The following is a 23,352-nucleotide window of genomic DNA, read 5'->3' on the forward strand; positions in this document are numbered from 1 at the left end:
ATTGTCTGCAAGGCCATTGAGGAATTTGTTGGACCCATCCCTGCCAGCTTCCTGATACTTGTTTATCTGACACAAATTACCTTTATTCAAAAGTTTTGGAACAGCACAAGATCCAATTGCCCTGCAGCACTTCCCTGAAGATCTACCTTTGGGATGATACAAAATTAACACCAGCTGGGGATCTATGTTTAACCAATAGAGTTTCCAGCCCAAATGTAACCAACGGTCTTGTCCATTAGTATATTATGGAAACCAATACTTTGTTGAACTCAAGATGCTCCACGTGCTACCAAGCTACTTTTCCGTCAAAAAAAAAAAGACATAAAATTGGTCTTCTATTACTTGTTTTAGTATCCTCTCTTTCACTAAGGTCCTTTTCCATTTCCTTTTCATATGCTGTTAACTCCTGTGTTGCAGGCAGAAATTCAGCTGCATCGCCTAGGTGCAGAAATTGAGGGGAGAGGGGCTTTTTCCTTGCCGAATGTTCCCTGTGAAGGCACACTGCTTTGTTATCATAAAAAGGGAAAGTTGGTAACTTGTGCCTTAACTTGTAAGATCCAGGTTAGCCTGATTTTGTCAGATCTGGGAAGCTAAGCAGGGTCAGTCCTGTTTATTATCTGGATGGGAGACTACCAAGGAAGTCCGGGGTTGCTGCATGGAGGCAGGCAATAGCAAATCACCTCTGTATGTCCCTGGCCTTGAAAACTCTATGGGGTTGCCATAAGTCAGCTGTGAGTTTATGACTTTCCACCACAGGGTAATGTATGAGCATGGACTTTTTGACACCATCAAAATGTGTTTGACACCATCAAAATGTCTCCCTGCCTGCCCTGGTGCCCTCACCTGGATGGGCTCTAAGCTAACTTGGTCTTGTCAGATCTCGGAAGCTACACAGGATCAGTCTGCGGGGTTGCCACAAGTCAGCTGCAGCGTGACAGCACTTTCCAGCGTGACAGCACTGAAATACCCAGCCCAGTACTGTTTTCCTGCTTCAAATATTTGGGGAGCTCTAAGTGTAAGAATAAGAACACCCCCACCCACTGCATCCCAGTATGGTGTAGTGGCTAACAGCAGTGGACTCTTATCTGGTGAACTGGATTTGTTTTCTTGCTCCTCCACATGAAGCCAGCTGGATGACCTTGGGCTAATCACAGTTCTGTCTGAACTCTCAGTTCCACCTACTTCACAAGGTGTCTGTTGTGGGGAGAGGAAGGGAAAGGAATTTGTAAGCCACTTTGAGACTCCATATGGATGAGAAAAAAAGGTAAAGGTAAAGTTTCCCCTTCAGTTGTGTTGGACCCTGGGGTACCACTGCAAGCAGTGATTTCATAGGCAAGCCGTTTTTGTGGGGTAGTTTGCCACTGCTTTCCCTGGCTATTCTTTACCCCCTAGCTATGTGCTAGGTACTCATTTACCGACCAAGAAATGGATGGATGGCTGAGTTGACCCTGAGCCAGCTGCCAGGATATCTGACCCACAGAGGGCTCGAACTCCTGACGGTGTGAGTGGCAGTGCAAGCACTTAACCACTATGCCACGCGGCTCCATATGATGGATGAGAAAAATGGGTCATAAATCCAAATTCTTCTTTTCTTCAAGGCTCTATGTTCTCCTGTCCTTTTCTTCAAGGCTCTATGTTCTCCTGTCCAGCAACTTGCTGGGCCAGATTGGTCCTTGGCAGATTGGTTAGGGCGGTCATCTTGGGTGTGGGCGCTGTAGGTTCAAGCCCAGGTTCTGTCTCACAAGAAGGGGTTGCGGAGCATCTGCTTGGCGTGCTGAAGGATCCAGGTTCAATCCCCAGAATTGCCAGATAAAAGAGTCAGGTACTAAGTAAAAAATTGCTGCCGGAGACCCTGGAAAGCTGCTGCAAGCCAGAGTAGGCAATACTGACCCTGACAGATGAGTGGTCTGATTCAGCACGAGGCCGCTTCATCCCCAGTTCAGTACAAGTGATCTTGGTCCTTTTAGCCTGGAAAGAATGAGTCTCGTCGATGCCTTTGACCAGGAATGGGAGTGTGTCTCAGTCGGCTGCGCGTGGAATGCATGGCATCATTTTTTGCAAAATCTATGAGGGCAGTTGCCAGAGCGTGGCATTTCATAGTTTCTGCAGGTCTTGCCTGCAGCCAGCAAGGGGCAGCAGAAGTCTGCTTAAGTTTTGGCCTGTTGATTTCTTGTGTTTACCTTTGCCATTTAAATAACACAGAAATTGCATTGATCTCAGGCACAATGTTAGTGGTTTGACACAACCAGGCAAATCTCTAGTGCTCTCTAAGGAGAATGCTAAAGGAAGCAGTTATTGTTTCATTCCTCTGATGCAGCCGTTCCCAAAATTCTGTTAATTAAAAGCTCCCATGAGCCCCGAATAACTGTAGGAGGCTGCCTGCTGCATCTCTGCCTGATTATCACTCTGATGTTGCCTCTTTCCTATTAATTCCAACTCAGACCACATTATTATTATTCAGTTACTTCTGAAACAGTGTGTGTTGTTTTAAGTGCTGGCAAATCACCTACAATTTATGGTGACCTGATTAACGTCCTCCAAGACATCCTATCGTTAACAGCCTTGCTCAGGTCTTGCAACCTGATGGCTGCGGTTTCCTAAGTGAGTTAATCTCATGCTGGGTCTTCCTGTTTTTCTGCTGCAACTTTTCCTAGCATTATTGTCATTTCTAGTTACTCTTGTCTTTTAGTGTAGCTGAAGTTGATCTAGAACTTGCTTATTTGTCTTTTTGACAGTCCACAGTATCCATAAAACTCTCGTCTAACATCACATTTCACTTGAAACAGCACCGAAATAGAATTAACTTTCCTCAGAGGCTGCTCAGTGTATCTCTGCAAGAATCCCTGCACTGGCCTTCCCTCTTGCATATCCAGATCAGTGACTCATAAAGGGAGCAGCCAAGTCTTTCTTATTCTGACACAATTAAAAAACCGTTCTGTCTCTAATGTTGACTTAGAAAAACAACCGGGGTCAGCTGTTTGAAGTCTGAGATAGTGGTAGGTACAGGTGCTAATCTTTTATCAAATGGCGATTTACTAAGATAGTCAAATAGTGGCTTAGTCAGCTGGTGGGGAGGGACATCCCACCACTTGCTTTGTGGGGTTTTGGCTAATACTGCCAATGAGCAGGGGAAACCGGTCAGCCTATGCGGGGGTGGGGTATGTGTGTGTTTCTGCTGAACTATGTTTTCGAGGCAACTGTCACTCAAGCAATGAGGGAAGTTTTTGTTTTACCTGTATAACTATCACACTAATCCTAGAAACCAGGCGCTGAACTCTGAGCTCTGTCAAAGCTTTAGGTCCCATCCACATGCCCACACTTTTAATTTCAAGCCTCATGTGTGTTAAGTGCTGTGGTGACCCTATGACAGTGATGGCGAACCTTTTTGAGACCGAGTGCCCAAATTGCAACCCCAAACCCACTTATTTATCGCAAAGTGCCAACACGGCAATTTAACCTGAATACTGAGGTTTTAGTTTAGAAAAAACAATTGGCTCTGAGGCGCGCGTTACTCAGGAGTAAGCTTGGTGGTACTCAGTGGCTTTGCTTTGAAGCAACCGTGCAACTCTTCGAACATGTGAATCACGACCCTAGGAGGGTTTACTCAGAAGCAAGCCCCATCGCCAGCAACTGAGCTTACTCTCAGGTAAAGGATCGCGCTTTAGTTCTTCCCATAAAAATTAGTGGGGTTTAACAGTGCTTCCTCCCCACACACACATGACGCCCTCTGTGTGCACATGCCCGCAGAGAGGGCTCTGAGTGCCACCTCTGGCACTCGTGCGATAGGTTCACCACCACTGCCCTATGAATCAATGTCCTCATTAACTGTCTTGTTCAGGTCTTGCAAACTGAGACTTGCGGCTTTCTGTTTACAGCCAATCCATCTCATGTTCAATCTTCCTCTTTTCCCTCTGCCTTTGACTTTTCGGGGCATTATTGTCTTTTCCAGTACTCTGTTCACAATGTGACCAAGGTACAGTAGCCTCAATTTAGTCATTTTAGCTTCAAGGGACAGTTCAGCCTTAATTTGTTCTGGAACCCACTGGTTTGTCTTATTGGCAGCCCATGGTATCCATAACATTCTCTTCCAACACCCCCGTTCAAAGAAATCTACTTTTCCCCCCTGTCAGCTTTCTTGACATTGTCCAACTTTCACACCCATACATACTAATGAGGAATACTATGGCACAAATTAACTTGGTTGCTAACGAGCAAATAGTAATTGGATTGGTTTTCCCCTTCGCAAAGTAGCACGTGGAATGTCCTAGTTTACTCTAATTTCAGTGCTAGTCCATGCTAAAAGAAAGCTGGATGTTATTGGCTGCCAAGTCTTTCAGGGCCTCTCAGCAGCCTGGCTCTTCTGTCTTAAAGCAGGTTAGTAACCAATCACAAAAGGACTGGTCTCCTCTGAGGAGGAAATGGGCTAACCCAGTGGAAATAATCCAGATGGAGACAGAAGTCTGGGAATGAGATAAAGAAGCAGTTCAGGTCAGGTGGAGATAAGCTGAAACAGAGGTAGGAAAGGGAGAGAAATCTCTAGCAAATTCGGTTTTTAAAAATTTGCTTGCTAAAAAAGTTTCAAATGGTTATTCTCCCTCATTTGCCATTTTTTACATGATGACGATAACACTATAAAAAAACCTTGTCTCCCTGAAAGATAGAAGCTCAATTGTGACCAAAGACTCCTCTTCTTCCTGTGGAGTGCTCCCCTATGGGCATGGCTCTTAGGAGTAGACCTATGGGCAGCGCATTCCACAGGAAGAAGAGGGGTATTTGGTTCCAATTGAGCTTCTATCTTTTGGTGAGACAAGCATTATCAATTTTAATAGGGAAAAAGCAAGTTACAACACAATGGATTTCTCAAATTGTGACTTATCCTTGCCTTTAAGTGTCGTAACGTGACATAAGACTTATCACAGTTTTAAGTGTCCTGAAGTCATTAAATCTTCATGTTTCAGCAATTTCATTCACTTTTTGAGCTGGTTTAACTTTACTGCAGCTCAGGTACTAAAGAACCCTGGAAGGCAACTGAAAACAAAATAAATAGTCTTTTAAAATAAATTAAATCTTTTTATTAAGAGTAAGGTTAGCAGGGCCCATGCATGCTGTGTGCTTAAAGATTAAAGCAACCCCACACCCAGCTAACTTTTGTACCAAAGAACAAGCCAAGTGCATGTGCGTACGCTTTCCATAGCCTGTTTTGCTCTTTTCTGAAGAATTTGTGCAAACATAAAAAGGTACACAGAGAAAAAAAAAACCCTTTCGTTAAAGATACTGGAATAGATGTAAGGTTCACAAATTGTGCGGAAGAAGGTTTTTTCCTATGGACTCTAGATACTGTGGGGCCAGGAACCTGAGTCTTTCTGCATACATGGGATGGGATAGGATAGGGGGAGCTTTACAGAAAAACAGGCCATTGATACTTAAACCTTTTCCCACTGGCTGCTTTTCCTGTGCAATCCTTCACCTGGTTTGAAACCTTCTCTCCACTTAAGTGGCTCTTCCATTGGAGGAAGATCCACTTAAGCTGGAGAAAACCCCTTTGGGCTGCAGAATATTGCCCATTATGTGTGAAATTCTGCACGCAGGCACATGCGTATAACTCTGATTATGAGTGGACACCTCTTTCCTAATCTCGTACATATTTTTAAAAAGCGGTTTTGAAAAACTAGTAAGAAATGGACGCTGGCAGGCTTCCAAACAGGGTGAAGTCATTCTTATTATTACTGTAACCCTGGTACTATCAAGTAAGGCTGATTCACGTAGCTGTGTTCCTCATTTGGTAACTGCATTATCAAGCAGTAAGTTCCATGTGTGAATGTGCTGTGACAGACCCAACTCCACAGCAAGGGCTCCCGTTTTGCTTCAGATACTCTGCTTCCTGATTTACATACACAAGAGAATGAGATCGTAGGCTCCTAAGGTGGTACAATGGATTGTATTCAGTTTATTGGGGGGGGGGGGGAGGGGAGACTTCTGACTCTTCTTCGATGTTAAGAAAATTCCCTGCATTGAGCAAACTAACTCAATATGCAGTGAGCTGGACTAAAATCTTTGATGCCCTCAAAAAGCTTAATGTCTGTCCATGCCACAAGGAAGTGTCCCCATGCTCAAATGGGGTGCAAGCAGATGAGAGAAGTAAACAACAGTCTGTGCGTTCAGATGTTTCTGGTGCAGCCAAGCTGGATTTGGTGCTGCGCTTGCTGAACCATCAAGAAGGTGCTGTATTGTGCTTAAGAAATCTTAAGTTCTAGCTGCCGCCCCAGGACTGCAAAAACACAGGCGCTGCAACCTGCAAGGCAGGGTCCTTGTGTGTCACAAGCTTGGTTTGGGGGGCAGAATTAGGACTCCCAACAACTGTGAAACAGCCCTTGAAATGTTCTGCATTTTACCACAAGATTCCATCAATGGATTTACTGTAGTCCAAACTTGGCCCCTGAAGAATAAAGATTAGAACCTGGAGAGCCTCTGTTGATGGCAGCAAATATGTCCAACACCCCGTAGCTCCTGTAACCAGTTATGTTCCCACTGTTGGGAGGCAAACTTTGTAACCTATGGGGGTATAACGTTTCCATCCCATTCATTAAGCACAGTTTAAGGTTCGCAGGGACCATGGATAACACTTATCTTTGGAAAAAGTTCACAATGCAGTAGCTCTGAAAAGTGACTTGTGCCACTGAGGTTCAAATGATGAGTCCTGGCATACGCTGCTGCTGCCTCTAGGCTGTCGCTATGTCCTCCTTGCAAAGGAGTTTTTGATGGCTGTAGAGATCTTCTCTGTTCATGCCAAGAGTCCTGCGGTTGCCTGTTCATGGGCATGCTGGGGAGAAAAGATGAAGAAGCACAGTGAGAAAAGAGTTGTTAAGGAGCTTGTCCTGCTTGCCCAATTGCTACCAAGAAGGCACAGATGACTTTAAAAGTGAGGTTAGGCAGGTTCATGAAGGATGAGTGTCCACAGTGTGTGAGTAAAGTGCCATCAAGTTGCAGCCAACTTATACTGACCCATTGATTCAAGGCAAGAGACTAACAGAGATGGGATGCCATTACCTCCCTCTGCATAGCGATCCTGGAATTCCTTGGTGGTCTCCCATCCAAATACTAACCAGGGCTGACTTTTGCTTAGCTTTCAGGCTAGCCTGGGCAATCCAGGTCAGGGTATCAGTAGCTACTAGCCATGATGAATGAATGGAGTCACAGCATCCAAAAGGTGTAAACCTCTGAAGTTAGTGCCAGGAGAGAACCATGGTCTTTATGTCCTCTTCGGCTGGTCCTCTGTGCAGTCCACTAGCTTGGTGGGACTGGGCAATATTGTTGTGTGAGTGTGTGTGAGAGAGAGATAATATGTATATGTACATGTGCCCTGTTCTGGTCTAATCTTGTCAGATCTCAGAAACTAAGCAGAGTCACTCTTGGTTAGTATTTGGATGGGAGACCACCAAAGAATTCAAGGGTTGCTATGTAGAGGAAGGCAATGCTAAACTACCCCTGTTAATCTATTGCTTTGAAACTCTGTTGGGTTGCTATAAGGCAGTTGTGACTTGACAGCACTTTGCACACACACGTTTGTATTTTATATATACACACACAAATATATACACAAATACTCAGGATCTATTTATCCACTTATGATGTCCAAGTAGATCCTGAGCTGAAGCTGCAGAGGGCAACCAAAGGGATCCAGGAACTGGAGTATCTTTTCCTGCAAAGAAAGGCTGAATAGTTGGGACTTTGGGGGGGCGGGGGAGTATGAGGATAGTTTATAGAATTATGACTGGGTAGAAAAAGGGATATTTATCTTCTCTCTCTTTAATTAATACATGGTAGATTCAGGACAGACAAAATAATGTCTTTTACCTCAGAGTGCAAAGTTAACATGTGCAATTCTTTGTCACAACCTGTTGTGGTGGCCGCTCACTAAAAAGATTATGCAGTTTAGCAGGGATATGGATCTCAACAGGTGTTAGCTGTGATAGCCAAGCAGTCCTCTCGAGGCCTGAGGCAGTCTACCTTTGAGTACAAGATACAAGGGGAAGACAGTAGTGAAGGGTTGTTTGTTTCCTGCCCTACTTGTGGTCTTTGTCTGGAGGCAAAATGCTGAATGTAATGGCTCTATGATCCAAATCCAGAAGAACAGTTCTTAAATTCTAAGATGAAGAGAGGTCAGTTAAAGCATGCATTGCACCTGCAATTGACATGCTATTTAAATGGAACTTCTGTGTTCAGAGACAGTTTGTGCCTGAATTCCACATTCTTGGGCAGCAAGGGCTGATGTCTTCATGCTCTGTCTGCATGGGAGTTTCCCAGAGTTAGACAACTGATCTGCTTTTGAGTGGCATCTCACATCACCTCGTATTTGATTCTTTTTATTGGAGATGCTGTGAACTGAACCTGGTGCCTTATGCATACAAAGCAGATACTTTATTACTGAACTTTGACCCCTCCTCTCATCTGGCTGGCTGCCTGCCATTAAAGTCCAGAAGAACTTCTGATTTACTCCACTCAGACAATTCATATGAACAAAATCTGCCTACTGAATCATAACCCAAAAAAGTATGATAAGAACATAAGAACAAGCCAGCTGGATCAGACCAGAGTCCATCTAGTCCAGCTCTCTGCTACTCGCAGTGGCCCACCAGGTGCCTTTGGGAGCTCACATGCAGGATGTGAAAGCAATGGCCTTCTGCGGCTGTTGCTCCCGATCACCTGGTCTGTTAAGGCATTTGCAATCTCAGATCAAAGAGGATCAAGATTGGTAGCCATAAATTGACTTCTCCTCCATAAATCTGTCCAAGCCCCTTTTAAAGCTATCCAGGTGAGTGGCCATCGCCACCCCCTGTGGCAGGACATTCCAAACACCAATCACACGTTGCGTGAAGAAGTGTTTCCTTTTATTAGTCCTAATTCTTCCCCCCAGCATTTTCAATGAACGCCCCCTGGTTCTAGTATTGTGAGAAAGAGAGAAAAATTTCTCTCTGTCAACATTTTCTACCCCATGCATAATTTTATAGACTTCAATCATATCCCCCCTCAGCCGTCTCCTCTCCAAACTAAAGAGTCCCAAACGCTGCAGCCTCTCCTCATAGGGAAGGTGCTCCAGTCCCTCAATCATCCTTGTTGCCCTTCTCTGCACTTTTTCTATCTCTTCAATATCCTTTTTGAGATGCGGCAACCAGAACTGGACACAGTACTCCAAGTGCAGTCGCACCACTGCTTTATATAAGGGCATGACAATCTTTGCAGTTTTATTCTCAATTCCTTTCCTAATGATCCCCAGCATAGAGTTTGCCTTTTTCACAGCTGCCATGCATTGAGTTGACATTCCCATGGAACTATCAACTAAGACGCCCAAATCCCTTTCCTGGTTTGTGACTGATAGCACTGACCCTTGTAGCTTGTATGTGAAGTTTGGATTTTTTGCCCCTATGTGCATCACTTTGCATTTTGCTACATTGAACTGCATGATATGCATTTGGATCAGCTCAGTGCTGTAAAGGATTTTAATGCTGCTGAGATCCTTCAAGTATACCCATCCTCCTTAAATATGCTATCCTTCTTAAGTATACCCACTCTTAATGCTTTCAGCCCCTCCAAATTGCTAATCTCATACTCACTGACTGGGTATTTTTGCCCTGCTCAGCAGTTCGACACACCACAAGCTCCCTTCTTAGGCATCTTCCGCCAATTATGCCGATTCCAGTGACACTGCAGTAGCATCCGGAAGGTGGTTCGGAAAGACCTGTTGCACAGAGCGTAGCACATTGGGTTGACAGTGCTGTTGACGTAGCAAAGCCAGTAGCCAAGTTTCCAGAGGCCTTGAGGGATGCATTCTTGGCAGAAAGTTGACACCAGCACCATGATGTTGTAGGGTGTCCAGGTAATGATGAAGGCCAACAGGATGGCACTGAGTGTCCGAGCCGCCTTCCTCTCCTTCACCAGTGAAAGTGTCTTCCGCTTGGAGAGGTGGTTCCTTTGCCGCTGTTTCCTTGGGATCTGCCTTTTGGTCACTACCAGTGACTTATCCCTTAGCGGTATCATTGCTTTCTTGAGTCTCTTGTCCCCATCTGGAGGTTGTTTGGGAATTGTTACAAGACCCTTTTCTCCAACCCAGTCCCTCTTGGCTGCTGTTTTGGGATCTCGATACTCTGTTTCCCTTGGTGGCTGTATAACGGTGCTGATCATAGGGAGCCGAATTACCATTGAGCAAATAGAGTGAACTTCGAAGGGTTGTTCCTCTCCTTCAGATGAACTCAAGGAATCAGCAGAAGCCTCCTCCACCTCCTCCTCTTCTGTGGTGTTCCAACTTCCATTGCTACTTCGATCTAAGGAGAAGCCTTTAGTTTTATGTCCAGGGAAACAGCAAGCCTTCATGGGGACAATTGCCACATCTGAAGAGGTAGCAGGGTGTGACCGTTCTGAGCTGCTACTGCTGCCACCATTTTGGGTTGTTTTGGAAGCTACTCGTGGGTTACTCTTGAACTCCGAGGCCTGTAATCCAGAGAGCTCCTTTGCTCTCTTCTGGGTTTCTTGGTAGATCCTCCAGTAGAGGGCCACCATGATGGTGACGGGGAGATAGAAGGCAGCAATGGCTGTTCCAAATGTGATGGTGGGCACTGAGAGGAACTGAATGTAGCAGTCATTCTCAGGGACAGTTCGCTTTCCAACCAAGTTCTGCCAGAATAAGATGGCAGGTGCCCACAAGACAAATGAGATAGCCCAAGCCAGGCCGATCATAACAGCTGCTCTCTTGGGCGTTCGCTTAGCTCTGTAGGTGAGGGGACGGGTAATGGAGAAGTAGCGGTCAAAGCAGATGATCAGGAGGTTCATAACAGAGGCATTGCTGGCCACATAGTCTAGGGCCAACCACAAGTCGCAGGCCACACTACCCATTGCCCATCGTCCCATGACAATGTATGTGGTATACAGATTCATTGAGATGGTCCCAATAATGAGGTCAGCACCAGCAAGGCTGAGCAGGTAGTAGTTGTTGACTGTCTTCAGCTCTCGATTGACCTTGAAGGAGACCATCACCAGCAGGTTTCCCACGACTGTGACCAATGAGAGGATTCCTGTTGTTACAATAATCAAGACCATCTCCCAAAGGGAGTGGCCTGTTTCTGATGGTGTGCCTTGTACTTCCAGGGAGTCATTGTGTCCCAGTGGACTGTCTGATAGGTTCATGGTGACTCTACGATTTCTCTCCTTGCTGCCTTCCAAGAAAGGGTCCCAGAATGATAGCCACATGAGTGTGTGGGGCCAGGTTCTTTCCTGATCGCTACTACTGATGTTGGACAGAGTGACAGTGCAGAAATTGTTCTTCAACCGAGGAGCACAATCTAAAAAGAGAAAACAAATCCTTTTTTGAGTTTCAGAAAATCTTTATTACACACTTCAACAAACAATAACAAAAAATTATCGAATCTATACTGACATAATTCCGACACAACAAATACAAATTAGAAACAAATTAAAAAAACATTTCCTGCAGAAAAAAGAGAAAGATGCATAACAAGAAATAATTATTAACTTTCATGTCTACTCTCAGACGCATAAGCCTGAACTTGGTATATACTCCCCACATTCTAAGAACATAAGAACAAGCCAGCTGGATCAGACCAGAGTCCATCTAGTCCAGCTCTCTGTTACTCGCAGTGGCCCACCAGGTGCCATTGGGAGCTCACAAGCAGGATGTGAAAGCAATGGCCTTCTGCGGCTGTTGCTCCGTAGCACCTGGACTGTTAAGGCATTTGCAATCTCAGATCAAAGAGGATCAAGATTGGTAGCAATAAATCGACTTCTCCATAAATTCTGTTATATTTGTTATGACAGTTTCCTTAAATCAAGACTTTAACACACAATTTACATATTTAGATTATTAATTTATGTTATCCTAGTATTATTTTACACATTTGTTCCTAGTCTTCTGAATGTGTACTCTACGCCTGTTAAACATATCTTAAATTGTTTCGATATATAAGCAATGAAAGGGGACTAGGTCACATTAAATTTTTCCAGGGAGTCTTCTTTCAGTAAGCAAGTCAGCTTGTCTGAAGTAAGATAACGTACTGTGGGGCTCATTCCGCGCATGCAGAATAATGCACTTTTAAACTGCTTTCAGTGCTCTTTGAAGCTGTGCGGAATAGCAAAATCCACTTGCAAACAGTTGTGAAAGTGGTTTGAAAACACATTATTTTGCGTGTGCGGAAGGGGCTTGGGTCATGATGGATTTTGTCCTTGTTGAGAACATCATGAGATACGCCACGACTACACTACAATTTTTAAATACCCATTTCAGCCTCCTTACATAATTGTGTTCCTTTACACAATCCAAGTTCTATGAAGAGGCTAAGGTTTTTTTTTTTTTTTTTTTAGAGAGAGCTTCTCTTTATTCACTGCTCTGGGAAAAAAAGGGAGTCATCTCTTAATTTATTTGCTTGGCTGTAAGCTTTTGTAAACTAAGTGGGAAGTCTCGTCAAAGTGAAGAAACTCGGCAGTGATCCAGAGGGATTTGTGTGCCATACTGTTTGTGCATATCTGTGCATAATACAATATACATCCTGTTGCACAAACGGCTTTGAGTCCTTGCCCAAAAGAAGGAAAGGATGGTAGATGTATTTGAAACATGTTTAAATGAATAAAAAAACAACCACCCCTGTATGAATCACATGAAGGAGCAATTAGGTATGAAGAAAGATGGCTGCTCCTAACCAGTTTGTCTGCCTGCAGCCTCATATTCTATGCACAAACTCCCAGTCCTGATTGGCTGCAGTTGACAGATCCCTGTTCCGTTTGTAAAACCGACTTTTGGACAAGATACCAATGAAATGGACAGGAAAGCAGACTTTTTAAAAAAGTTAGCTGCTCTGATAATGTTTGGAAAACTAAACATTATTCTTCTCACCTAAATAGCTTTTATGTATTTCATTTCCATTTCACCCTTCTTCCAAGGAGCTCAGACTGGCATACTTGATTTCTCCCACCCTCTATCCTCACAAAAACAACCCTGAGCAATCTCCTCACAAGAACAACCTCAGGTTCCGCAGAGAGAGAGTGAACGGCCCTAGGGTCACTCAGAAAGCTTCCGTGGATGTGGGGGTTTGAGCCTGGATCTCCAAGATCCTAATTCAACAATCTAACCACTACATTATGCTGTTTTCTGCCTATTCCTGCTTCTTCTGCTCCATCTTCTGCCCGACTTACCCCTCTCTAGAAGCTGAGAAACTCTGTAATCTTCAGCTTGCTCCAAGATAGTTCAGCCCATCTGTCCGTGGCCATTGAATTATTATGTTTTCATATAAATGTTTGAAAATGTCCCTTGGTGTGTGATGAGTTCAGCAAACACTTGACCCAAAATAAGGGAAAAGAAGCCCAGAAAAACCATCACTGAATCCAATGAGACAAACAGAAGAGGGCAATGTGTACTGTGATGTCTCTGGGCAGAAGAAGAGGAAGAAGAGGAAGAAGAAGAAGAGGAGGAGGAAGAGGAGGAGTAATTTGGATTTATATCCCCCCTTTCTCTCCTGCAGGAAGCTCAAAGGGGCTGACAATCTCCTTGCCCTTCCCCCCTCACAACAGACACCCTGTGAGGTGGGTGGGGCTGAGAGAGCTCCAAGAAGCTGTGACTAGCCCAAGGTCACCCAGCTGGCGTGTGTGGGAGTGTATAGGCTAATCTGAATTCCCCAGATAAGCCTCCACAGCTCAGGCGGCAGAGCGGGGAATCAAACCCGGTTCCTCCAGATTAGATACACGAGCTCTTAACCTCCTACGCCACAATTCTACAACTTCTCTAAAAGCTCATGAGGTACATTTAATTTTTGAAAGGATTTCAGCTTTTTTACCATCAACAGTGGGTGATGTAACATCCATGCATACTGAAGGGCAAGGCCTTGCAGCGACAGACCCAGACCCAGATGCCAACTCTGTCCCTATATCCACCTGGAGAACACAGGACCTAATAACATCAACTACACACTATCTTGGGTTCATCCTTCAATGGAATCTATGCCATTGTACGTCAAAAATGTTCTCCTGCTACCAGTGCGGTGTAATGGTTAAGAGCTGTGGACTCTAATCTGGAGAACTGGGTTTGATTCCCCATTCCTCCACGAGTTGTGGACTCTAATCTGATGAACCAGGTTTGTTTCTCCACTCCTCTACATGAAGCCTGATTGGTTATGTTGAGCTAGTCACAGTTCTCTCTGAACTCTCCCAGCCTCACCTACCTCATAAGGTGTCTGTTGTGGGGAGAGGAAGGAAAGGAGTTTGTAAACTGCCTTGAGATTCCTTATGGTTGAGAAAAGTGGGCTATAAATCCAAACTCTTTTTCATCTTCTATATTATGACAAACAGTTCAGTCTAAGCTATGAGGATAAATAGACATAAATCGAACATAAGAGATCAGCATGTTCATTTGCCAGGATGCTCAGTTGCTCAGTCACCTCTAAAGGAGGTTTTGTGAAACAACTTAGTTCATATTCCAGAAGATGTTTCACTACATTTCCTGAAACTCAAACAAGAATCTGGGATTGCTCACCTGTTTTATGAGTGTGGATCAGCTTAGCAAACGATGATGCATAATCACCAAAGACTTCTATCATGGATGGTCCCAGAATTGTTCTTTACATTTAGTTTATACATAATTATATCTCATCTTGTATTTCCTGCATCTCATGGCCCTTTGATCCTGATCTAAGGTGCCTGTTTATTTTTGCTGTCACAGGCTAAGAAGGCTACTTCTTTGGCATTGTGACTTTCTGGTTTAGGGTGAGCAACAGATCAAGTCCAGTGCACAGCCTGACTTCGTGGTTCTCTCTTGAAAGCAATACTGGCGTTGTGGTTAATTTCTGCCCTTCTGTTAAGACGCTTAGGACGACATTCAGGCCTCCCCCTCTGTTATTCTCAGAAAACCTCTGTGAGATAGGCTGAAAGAGAGTGGCCCAAGGTCACTTGGAAAGCTTCAAAGCAGAGTGGACCCTGTGAAACCGGGTGTGTCCAACACTCTAACCACTATTCCATGAGGCAGCTACCTGGACCATGGCCCCTTCCCAATCCTGATGTTTCTATCCAACACAAATGCTCAAAAAGTGGCCAGGAAGGTCTTCCTGAGATGAGGAAAGCAAGACCCGCATTCTGTAAAATCATAACCAAGGAATGAAATCTGTCCTACCTGGATATCCTGTGTACAGGGCAAAGGACTCGGCCTGACTTCTGCCATGCCGCTGCCACCCTTCCCCACAGCCTCCTTCACTCTGGTGTTGGTTTTCTTTTTGGAGAAGTGGAGAAGTCAGGATAATGGTAGTGAGGGAGGGAGCTGCCAGCTGTCCCTTTCCAGCGTCTACGGCCGTTTCTGTTCTCTGTGGCTTACCCTTGTGTCAATATTAATATTAATGTTTTGCATGTTCAAACAATGCCTTGGAGCACCTTGGAGGCACCTTGAAAGAGATCTTAGTGGAGGTTTATTTTCCCAGGTCTTGGTCAGGGAATGGAATCATGCTTAGCAGGAAGCCACGCCTCCTCATCCCAGAAGCTTTTGGGTGGACAGAGGCGTATCAGGGGGAAATGGTGCCCAGGTGCTTCTGTGTGATCGTGCAGGTGTCCAACTCGCGGCCCTCCAGATATTATGGACTGCAGTTCCCATCATCCCCTGCCAGCATCATGCTGCATCATGCTGGCAGGGGATGATGGGAACTGTAGTCCATAATATCTGGAGGGCCGCGAGTTGGACACCTGCTGATGATGGGAGTCCATAATATCTGGAGGGCCGTGAGTTTAGTGTAGGGCCGTGTAGTGTAGGGCCGTGTAGTCTATAATATCTGGAGGGCCGTGAGTTTGACACCTGTTACTGCCTGTCCCTGATTTTTATGGCAGCCGATTCATATTTTGGGAACTGCCCATAAAGATCAGAAACCTTATTCTGGGCAGAGATGGTGTATTGTTTTCAAAAAGGCAGACTAACCATGTGTGCCTTAGATGGAATGGCATTTCCATTCAGGAAGAGGGGAGACAGCTATTTCTGCTGATTCTCCTTACCATTTAAGGTTGCCAACTCTTGTTTGGAAAATTTCTGGAGAATTTGGGGACGGTACTTGGGGACAACAGAGTTTGGGGAGGGAAGAGATTTCAGTGGAGACGTGATGCTGTAGAACAGTGGTTCTCAACCTTCCTAATGCCGTGACCCTTTAATACAGTTCCTCATGTTGTGGTGACCCCCAACCCTAACATTTATCCATTTTACAGATGGAGAACACTGATGCAGAGACTCTTAGGTGATCCCTGTGAAAGGGTCGTTCGACCCCCAAAGGGGTCCCGGCCCACAGGTTGAGAACCACTGCTGTAGAATCTGCCCTCTGAAGCTACCTTTTCCTCCAGGGGAACTAACTGAGGTCTGGAGATCCACTATAATTCCTGGAGAATTCCAGGCCCCACCTGCAGGTTGGCAACCTTATTGCCACAGCATGGACTCAATTTGCCTCCTGTCCTGTTCTGAGCAAACAGTAAAATGAAGGGGGGCATAGTAATGGTAATGACTTTGCTACCCTCTGGAAAAGGAAACCACTGTGTCACCCCATGTTCAACAAACTGTTAGTTAGAGGATAGAATGAACACATCTCTGTGGCGCAGCAGTGACAGGGCTATCCTGGAATGAAGACGTGCAGGTTCAAATTCATGCTGTAGAAGTAAGGATGGAGCAGGGACAGAATGGGATTTTAAAACTGCCCAGATGCAAGTGGAACCAAGCAGTCCCCTGGGTAAGTCATGTAAAGCACATGGTCGCAAGTCACCTGACGGTTGCTGCTGGTGGGCCTGGCCCCAATGAGATCTCCCTCAAAACCTCAAGCAGTCTTGGAAAGTTCCCCTCTTCCCCTCCCCTTTCCTTTTATTGGCAAAAGTCAAAACTTGGGCTAGCAATATTGTGGGGGCGCCTAGCAATGGCCATCAACAGCATTCATTTCTTTAAAGACACTGGATTGGAAAATTCCAGGAAATTTGGTGGTGGTGGTGGTGGTGGGGCTACAGAAGGCAAGGTTGGGGGGGGGGGAACCTCAGTTGAGTATAATGCCAGAGTCCACCCTTTAAAGCTGCCATTCCTACAGGGAAATGGATCTCTGTAGTCTAATTCTGGGGTATCTCCATGTCCCACCTGGAGCCTAGCAACCCTACTACAGGCACTGCTTCTATTATGGGGGAGGGGGCTAATTTTAAAAATGTCAGACTTTTCTGCAAACCAGGGTTTTTTTTAGGTTTGCAGAAAGATCTGCATTGTCTGTCCATGGCTCCATACTTTGGTTCGAAGTGTCCAGAAATTTGGCCACTGAGAATTGGATACACTGATTCATTAAAACACTTATGTGCTGAAATACTTATTTATGATACTCCTTTTCCCCCCAGACCCGTTCTAAATTTTTCATATTTTGAAAAGAGGAGCATAATTTCTCTCCATTAACCCTCTCAAAACAGACGATCGCTTATAAACATCTCCGAATTGGGGAGAGGAACGTGTTGCCAAGAGAGGAGCCCCGATGGTGTGGTTTGCGGATCGGGCTGGGAGTGGAGTGCAGCCGAGGAGGCTCCCTTTTAGATGTCTGTCCCTTGGTGGAAAATATTTATATTAGCTCTGATGAATGGAGATCTGGATCTCATCATGGAGGCAACTGGGGGGCGGGGGGGGGCGGGGAGCAGCTGCCCTGCCATCATCTCATTCCCTCCATACATCTTGGTGTGGGTGAAGCCAGGAAGCTGGAAGGTTCTAAGAAAGGCTTAATATCCTGTTGCTCTGCAGGAAGCCAGCAAGCGATCACTAGGGACCCAAGCCAAAGAGAGGCCTCTCATTTGGAAATATGAGGGGCTACCTCAGGTGCCAGCACAAGAGGTGGAGGGATCGGACCAGTGGTGGGATTCAAATAATTTAACAACCGGTTCTGGTGGTGGCATTCAAATGATTTAACAACTGGTTGTTTACAAGCACTATTTTAACAACTGGTTCTGCCAAAGTGGTGCAAACCTGCTGAATCCCATCACTGGATCAGACCCAAGGGCTGTCAGGAAATTCCCCTGTGCGAGCCTGACTGAAATGAATGGGAAGTAAACAAGGGCATTGTGCCCCATGCTAATTAATGTATGTGTATGTGTGTAGAGTGGGGAGGGTTTGCACTTTGGATTTACTACCTCAGGTCACCTTTCTGCTTTCCTCCCTCAGCTTTATATTGGTGGAATTTTCATTCAGTTTCCAAGATCCTTACAACAGGTTGTGGTGGGTTTTCCGGGCTGTGTGGCTGTGGTCTGGTGGATCTTGTTCCTAATGTTTCACCTGCATCTGTGACTGGCATCTTCAGAGGTGTATCTGAAGTGTGTGGCCACATCATCACAGGCAGTGGGCCTACCGTCATCCATGGCGGGTGTGTGTGTGTGTGTGTGTGTGTGTGTGGCTTGGCTGTCTTCTGGTCCTAAATTGGACCAACTTGATCTGCTCTCTCCATCCAATATTGCTTGCAGCTGTAAGACCTACCACTTGCCCCCTAGACTCATGCCCTTCATGACTGGTGAAGGCCAGCCGTGAGGCGCTGTGAGACCCCCTGTTGGAAACTGTCAACTACTCCCTATCACAGGGAGTATTGCGGGTGGTGGGGTGTTAAAGGAGGCAGTGATATGACTGCTCTTGGAGAAGCCATCGTTGGTTCCGGAGGATCCAGCCAGGTACTGCCCAATTTAAAATCTATTGTTTCTGGGTAAGATTGTTGAGAGAGTGATTGTGGAACAGCTGCAGGTGTTTCTGGAGGGTGCATCGGTTTTGGACCCCTTCTAGTCAGGCGTCCGTCCGTACTGGCCATGGGACCAGAGGCATAGCTGGGTCAGAGTGCACCCAGTGTGCATTCTGTGTTTTCCACACACCCCTGCCTCCCCACCCCTTAGTTCAGCCTGGAAAAGTGGCCTGTTCCCTTCAGGCTGAAAATGACCTGGGTGGAACTATACTTCCCATGAGACCTTGGGGCTCGCAAGGTCTCCTGGGAAGTGTAGTTCCCACCAGGCTGTTTTCAGCCTGAAAGGAACAGGCCACTTTCCCAGCCTGAACTGTTTCAATAAGCTAGGGGGGCGCCATGGGGGGGCGGGGGATTGGGGTGCTGCAGGGGGAGGGGTGATTCCCCCCCCCAGGCATACACCCGGTGCAACATGCACCCCCGGCTCCCTGGTAGCTCCGCCTCTGCATGGGACAGAGACCATGCTGGTCAGCATTACTGATGAGCTCTGAATACAGACTGAGGAAGGTCAGCGTTGCTGGTGCTATTAGATCTCACTGCAGCATTTTACATGGTCAACCAGGATCTTTTGGCCCAGGTTCAATGTACTGGTTTTGTTGGGATTTTGCAAGTGTCACAACTCAATCATAAAAGGGTTAACTGTTAGTATGTAAACAAGTTGTTGAAGTCACTGTTTATGACCTGGTCTATTGTATAGCTATTAATCAGTCAGATAGCCATTGCTCACATGTAGTGAGCACGGATATCTGAAGTTACAAAGTTAACTCTGTCTCTTTGTTTGAGCAGACACGACACTGGAGAGGAGACACTAAGTAGAGACATCATGTGAGACAGCAGATAGGTACCAAGATGTAACCAAACATACGGCAATGTAGATGTGTAACAGGAAAGAAAGGAGGAAAGGGAAAGAAAGGAGGAAGGGGAAAGTGAGGATGATGTATGAGTCTGAAATTGTGTGCATCGAGGAATGCTGCTGTAAATTTCGTTGTCCGTGCACAATGACAATAAAATGCTTATGCTTATGCTTATTGAGCCTCTTTGGTCCTCCGGTAAAAAAATCACCTGGCTGTCCCGGGCCCCAACCACATGCAATTGAAAAGAGCCAGGACTTTTTCTGCCCCAGCTCCAACCTGGTGAAACTCTCTGTCAGCTGACACAAGGGCCCCGTGGGATCTAAAATAGTTCTGCAGGACCTGTAAGAGGGAGATGTTCCATCAGGCCTTCAGTTGTGGCCACTCATATGTCCCGATGCCATCTGGTGACCTCCCTGTACCATCTGCACCAACTGTAATGCTAATGCTATTTGGCATCACCCCCTTGATTTATTGCCCATGCTTGTCTCATTAAAAGGGGGATCTGTGTCAAGCTGGACTGGGTTGTTTATGGGCTAAAAGTTTTTGCCATCTTGGATTTTAATGTTACATTTAAAAAAATGTGTATGCCACTCTGAGCCCAACCTCAGTTGGGGAGGGTGGGATATAAATTTAATAAAAGTAAAATAAAATACATTCTTCAGGGATCAGAAAATAGGAATAATCTATCACATCCCTGGTGAGCTTTCACCTCTCCCTAGACTCCTCCCCCTCAGGCTCCACCCCCAAATCTCCAGGAATTTCCCAGGATGCAGTTGGTCACTGTCATCGAAAGGCAGAAGCCGAGAAAACAAGTGTGTTGCCTAGTAGATTGGGGTGGTAGAGGTGGAGCATAATGAAAGAGGCCAAGAATAGCTCTTAGTGGCTAGAAATGTGGAGCAAACAGCCAAAGCCAAGCAGAAAATGGCCAATCCTCCCCTTGATTCTGGCCCATCCTCATGAAATTCTGCTCCTTCCCCTAGACCACAGGTGTCAAACGCGTGGCCCTCCAGATGTTATGGACTACAGTTCCCATCAACCCCTGCCAGAATGCTGGCAGGGGATGTTGGGAACTGTAGTCCATAACATCTGGAGGGCCGCGTGTTTGACACCTATGCCCTAGACAGAGGTAGTGTTAGACATTCTGGAATCCTGGTTAAAAGTCCAGAATAGAGTCCCAAAAATTACTGCCCCCTGCCCCCCTCTCACTGGGGACAAGCAAGGAATGTCATTCCTTCTGTGTGAGGTGGGTAAGAGTTAAAGAAAGCTGGGGGCCTGAGCCCCAGTTGGAGCAGGTGCAAACGGTGCCAGGATTCTGATCGTTTTCTTTCCCCTCTCCTTCAAAAGACAGGACTGAGGACAGTTGGGGACCCAAATGCAGGGCACAGGTGTCAAGCGGCCCTCCGGATGTTATGGACTACAGTTCCCATCATCCCCTGCCAGCATGATGCAGGGGATGATGGGAACTGTAGTCCATAACATCGGAGGGCTGCAAGTTTCACACCTATGCCATAGAGTCTACTTTCCAAAGCCACCATTTTCTCCAAGGGAGCTAATATGTACAGTTTGGAAATCAGTGGTTACTCCAGGAGATCTCCAGGTCTCACCTGGGAGCTGGCCGTCCTCAGATAGATTGTAATTCTGGGCACAGTCCAGCCATTCCTGGAGGCTGGCAAAAGGCTCGCCAGATCCAGGCTGGGAGGGGATTTTGGCGGTCAGGCCTGGAAGTTTTGGGGGTCAAGCCTGAGAATAGCAGCGTTTGGAGATGGAGGCCTTCAATGGAGTATGACGGCATAAGAGTCCATCTTTCAAAGCTGCTGTTTTCTCCAGGTGAACAGATCTCTGTTGGCTGGAGATCCAGGGTAATCCCAGGAAATCTGCAGTCATCACCTGGAGGCAGGCAATTTGCCTGGTCTAGGGATGCTTGCCTCCAGGTGGGACCTGGGCATCCCCTGAAATTACAGCACATCTCCAGAGATCAGCTCCCCTGGAGAAAATGGGTGCTTTGGAGGCAGACTCTATGGTATTATACCCCACTGCAGACTCTATGGTATTGTACCCCACTGCAGTCCCTGTCCTCTCAGGCTCCATCCCCAGATCTCCAGGTGTCTTCCAACCTGGATCTGACCTCCTTACCCCTGCCATCTCCTGCTGGTGGCTACAGGAGATACGGAAACTCTAGGCCAGACCTTGAGACAGTCCTTACTATTACAAGAAAGAGGCAGGGTGGCTTGATGAGGTCAAGTAACTGAGGTGTGTCAGCTGAGACTGTTGAAACCTGGAGAGAGGGAGATGGGTTGAGATGAGAAGCAGGACCTTACGTAGGACAGATGGACTAACTGATGAACCAAATAATACAATAGTTAATGTTGACATTACAATGACGCAGCAAAACACAACTAATGTAATCACACACAAGGCTGAGTTGATAGCTAATCATAGTCTGCTGTGCAACAGACGCACTACATGAAACCATACTCTATCTCAGTTAAAGATGTTAGTTCGGTCAGTTGAAGTGCAGTGGTTGAGACAATTGTATGCTTCCGCCTTAGAGCATAGTCCTGAACGAATATTAAACTTATCATTCATTTTTATGTGCTGCCTTGTCAAAGCCATTATTTTATGCATTATTAACACGGTACTTTGATAAAAGAGCATTTATAGTTCATTGAATGATTATCACCAAACTTTCAAACAGATGTGGGGGAGGCAGGGCTAGATAGGCACCAGGATTGAAGCAGAGCACTCTGCAACAAAGAAGGTCTGGCATGTTGAGTTCTGTGTGGAGGAATACCGTATATACTCGTATATAAGTCAACCCGAATATAAGTCGAGGCACCTAATTTTACCACAAAAAACTGGGAAAGCTTATTGACTCGAGTATAAGTCTAGGGTGGGAAGTGCAGCAGCTACTGGTAAATTTCAAAAATAAAAATAGATGTGGTCGGGCGCTATTTGGGGGTCTCTGCCTCTGACCCCCCATCTCACCAATCCCAAGGTCTCTGCCACTGACCTCTCCATCCTGCAGCTTGTCCAGCTCACCCAGGTTGACTGGCTGTCACCGTCGAGAGCCAGGGACCGGCCACCGCTGAGAAGAAGGCAGAGGCAGAGAAAGCGGCTGAAAGGGCAGAGGCATAGAAGAAGGCAGAGGAGAGCAAAGCAGAGGCAGAGAAAGCGGCTGAAAGGGGGAAGGCAGAGAAGAAGGCAGGAGAGAGTGAAGATGAGAGAGGGGAAACACTGCACAAGAATTGTGGGACCCTCACGTATAAGTCAAGGGGTTTTTTTTCAGCACAAAAAATGTGCTGGAAAAGTTGACTGATACGCGAGTATATAAGGTATACAATCTACTATCACTTTTTTGTGAGTTAGAGTATAGCAGATGCAACACAGCAGCAGATTTAACCTAACCAGTTGCCAAGCAAAACAGAGCTGCAGGTTCATATTAAAATATACAATGCATTTAAAATCACCAGCAACACTGAAGACTGAACACATGTGCAAACAGGTATGTGCTAGAGCAGCGATTCCCAACCAGGGTTCCGTATTACCCTGGCGTGCCGTGAGCATGTCCCAGGGGTACCACGGCAACACTACCGCCCCCCCTCAAATTTGCGGTGTCTCCCGCTGACACCAGCAAGGACATGGAGCTGGGCCAGGGGGCAGGGCCTGCCGCAAGGTCAGCAGCCACTTCCCACCCACCCCCACCCCCGTGCTTCCCTTCACCCTGGGAGGGGAAGGTGGGGGGAGGA

At 46.1% G+C, this 23,352-nt stretch overlaps 1 protein-coding gene across 3 annotated transcripts in view; it reads right to left on the minus strand.

Moving 5' to 3' along the window:
* Window positions 1-5,090: 5,090 nt before the first annotated feature.
* The window catches only part of CHRM1 (cholinergic receptor muscarinic 1), a 31,318-nt gene continuing 13,056 nt past the window's right edge, over window positions 5,091-23,352 (minus strand). Inside the window, exons 1-3 of one of the 3 annotated variants that reach the window (XM_048485106.1) lie at window positions 15,164-15,399; window positions 9,612-11,333; window positions 5,091-6,820 (exon numbers count right to left, since the gene is read on the minus strand). In XM_048485106.1, coding sequence (XP_048341063.1) covers window positions 9,634-11,241 — 1,608 coding nt within the window. In that variant the 5' untranslated portion in view covers window positions 11,242-11,333; window positions 15,164-15,399 and the 3' untranslated portion in view covers window positions 5,091-6,820; window positions 9,612-9,633. Of the gene's footprint in view, window positions 6,821-9,611; window positions 11,334-15,163; window positions 15,400-23,352 lie in introns of those variants that run through there. The other 2 variants (XM_048485966.1, XM_048484299.1) reach the window with 2 other exon arrangements.

Source organism: Sphaerodactylus townsendi, linkage group LG01, assembly GCF_021028975.2.
Source record: "Sphaerodactylus townsendi isolate TG3544 linkage group LG01, MPM_Stown_v2.3, whole genome shotgun sequence".
NCBI lineage: Eukaryota > Metazoa > Chordata > Lepidosauria > Squamata > Sphaerodactylidae > Sphaerodactylus > Sphaerodactylus townsendi.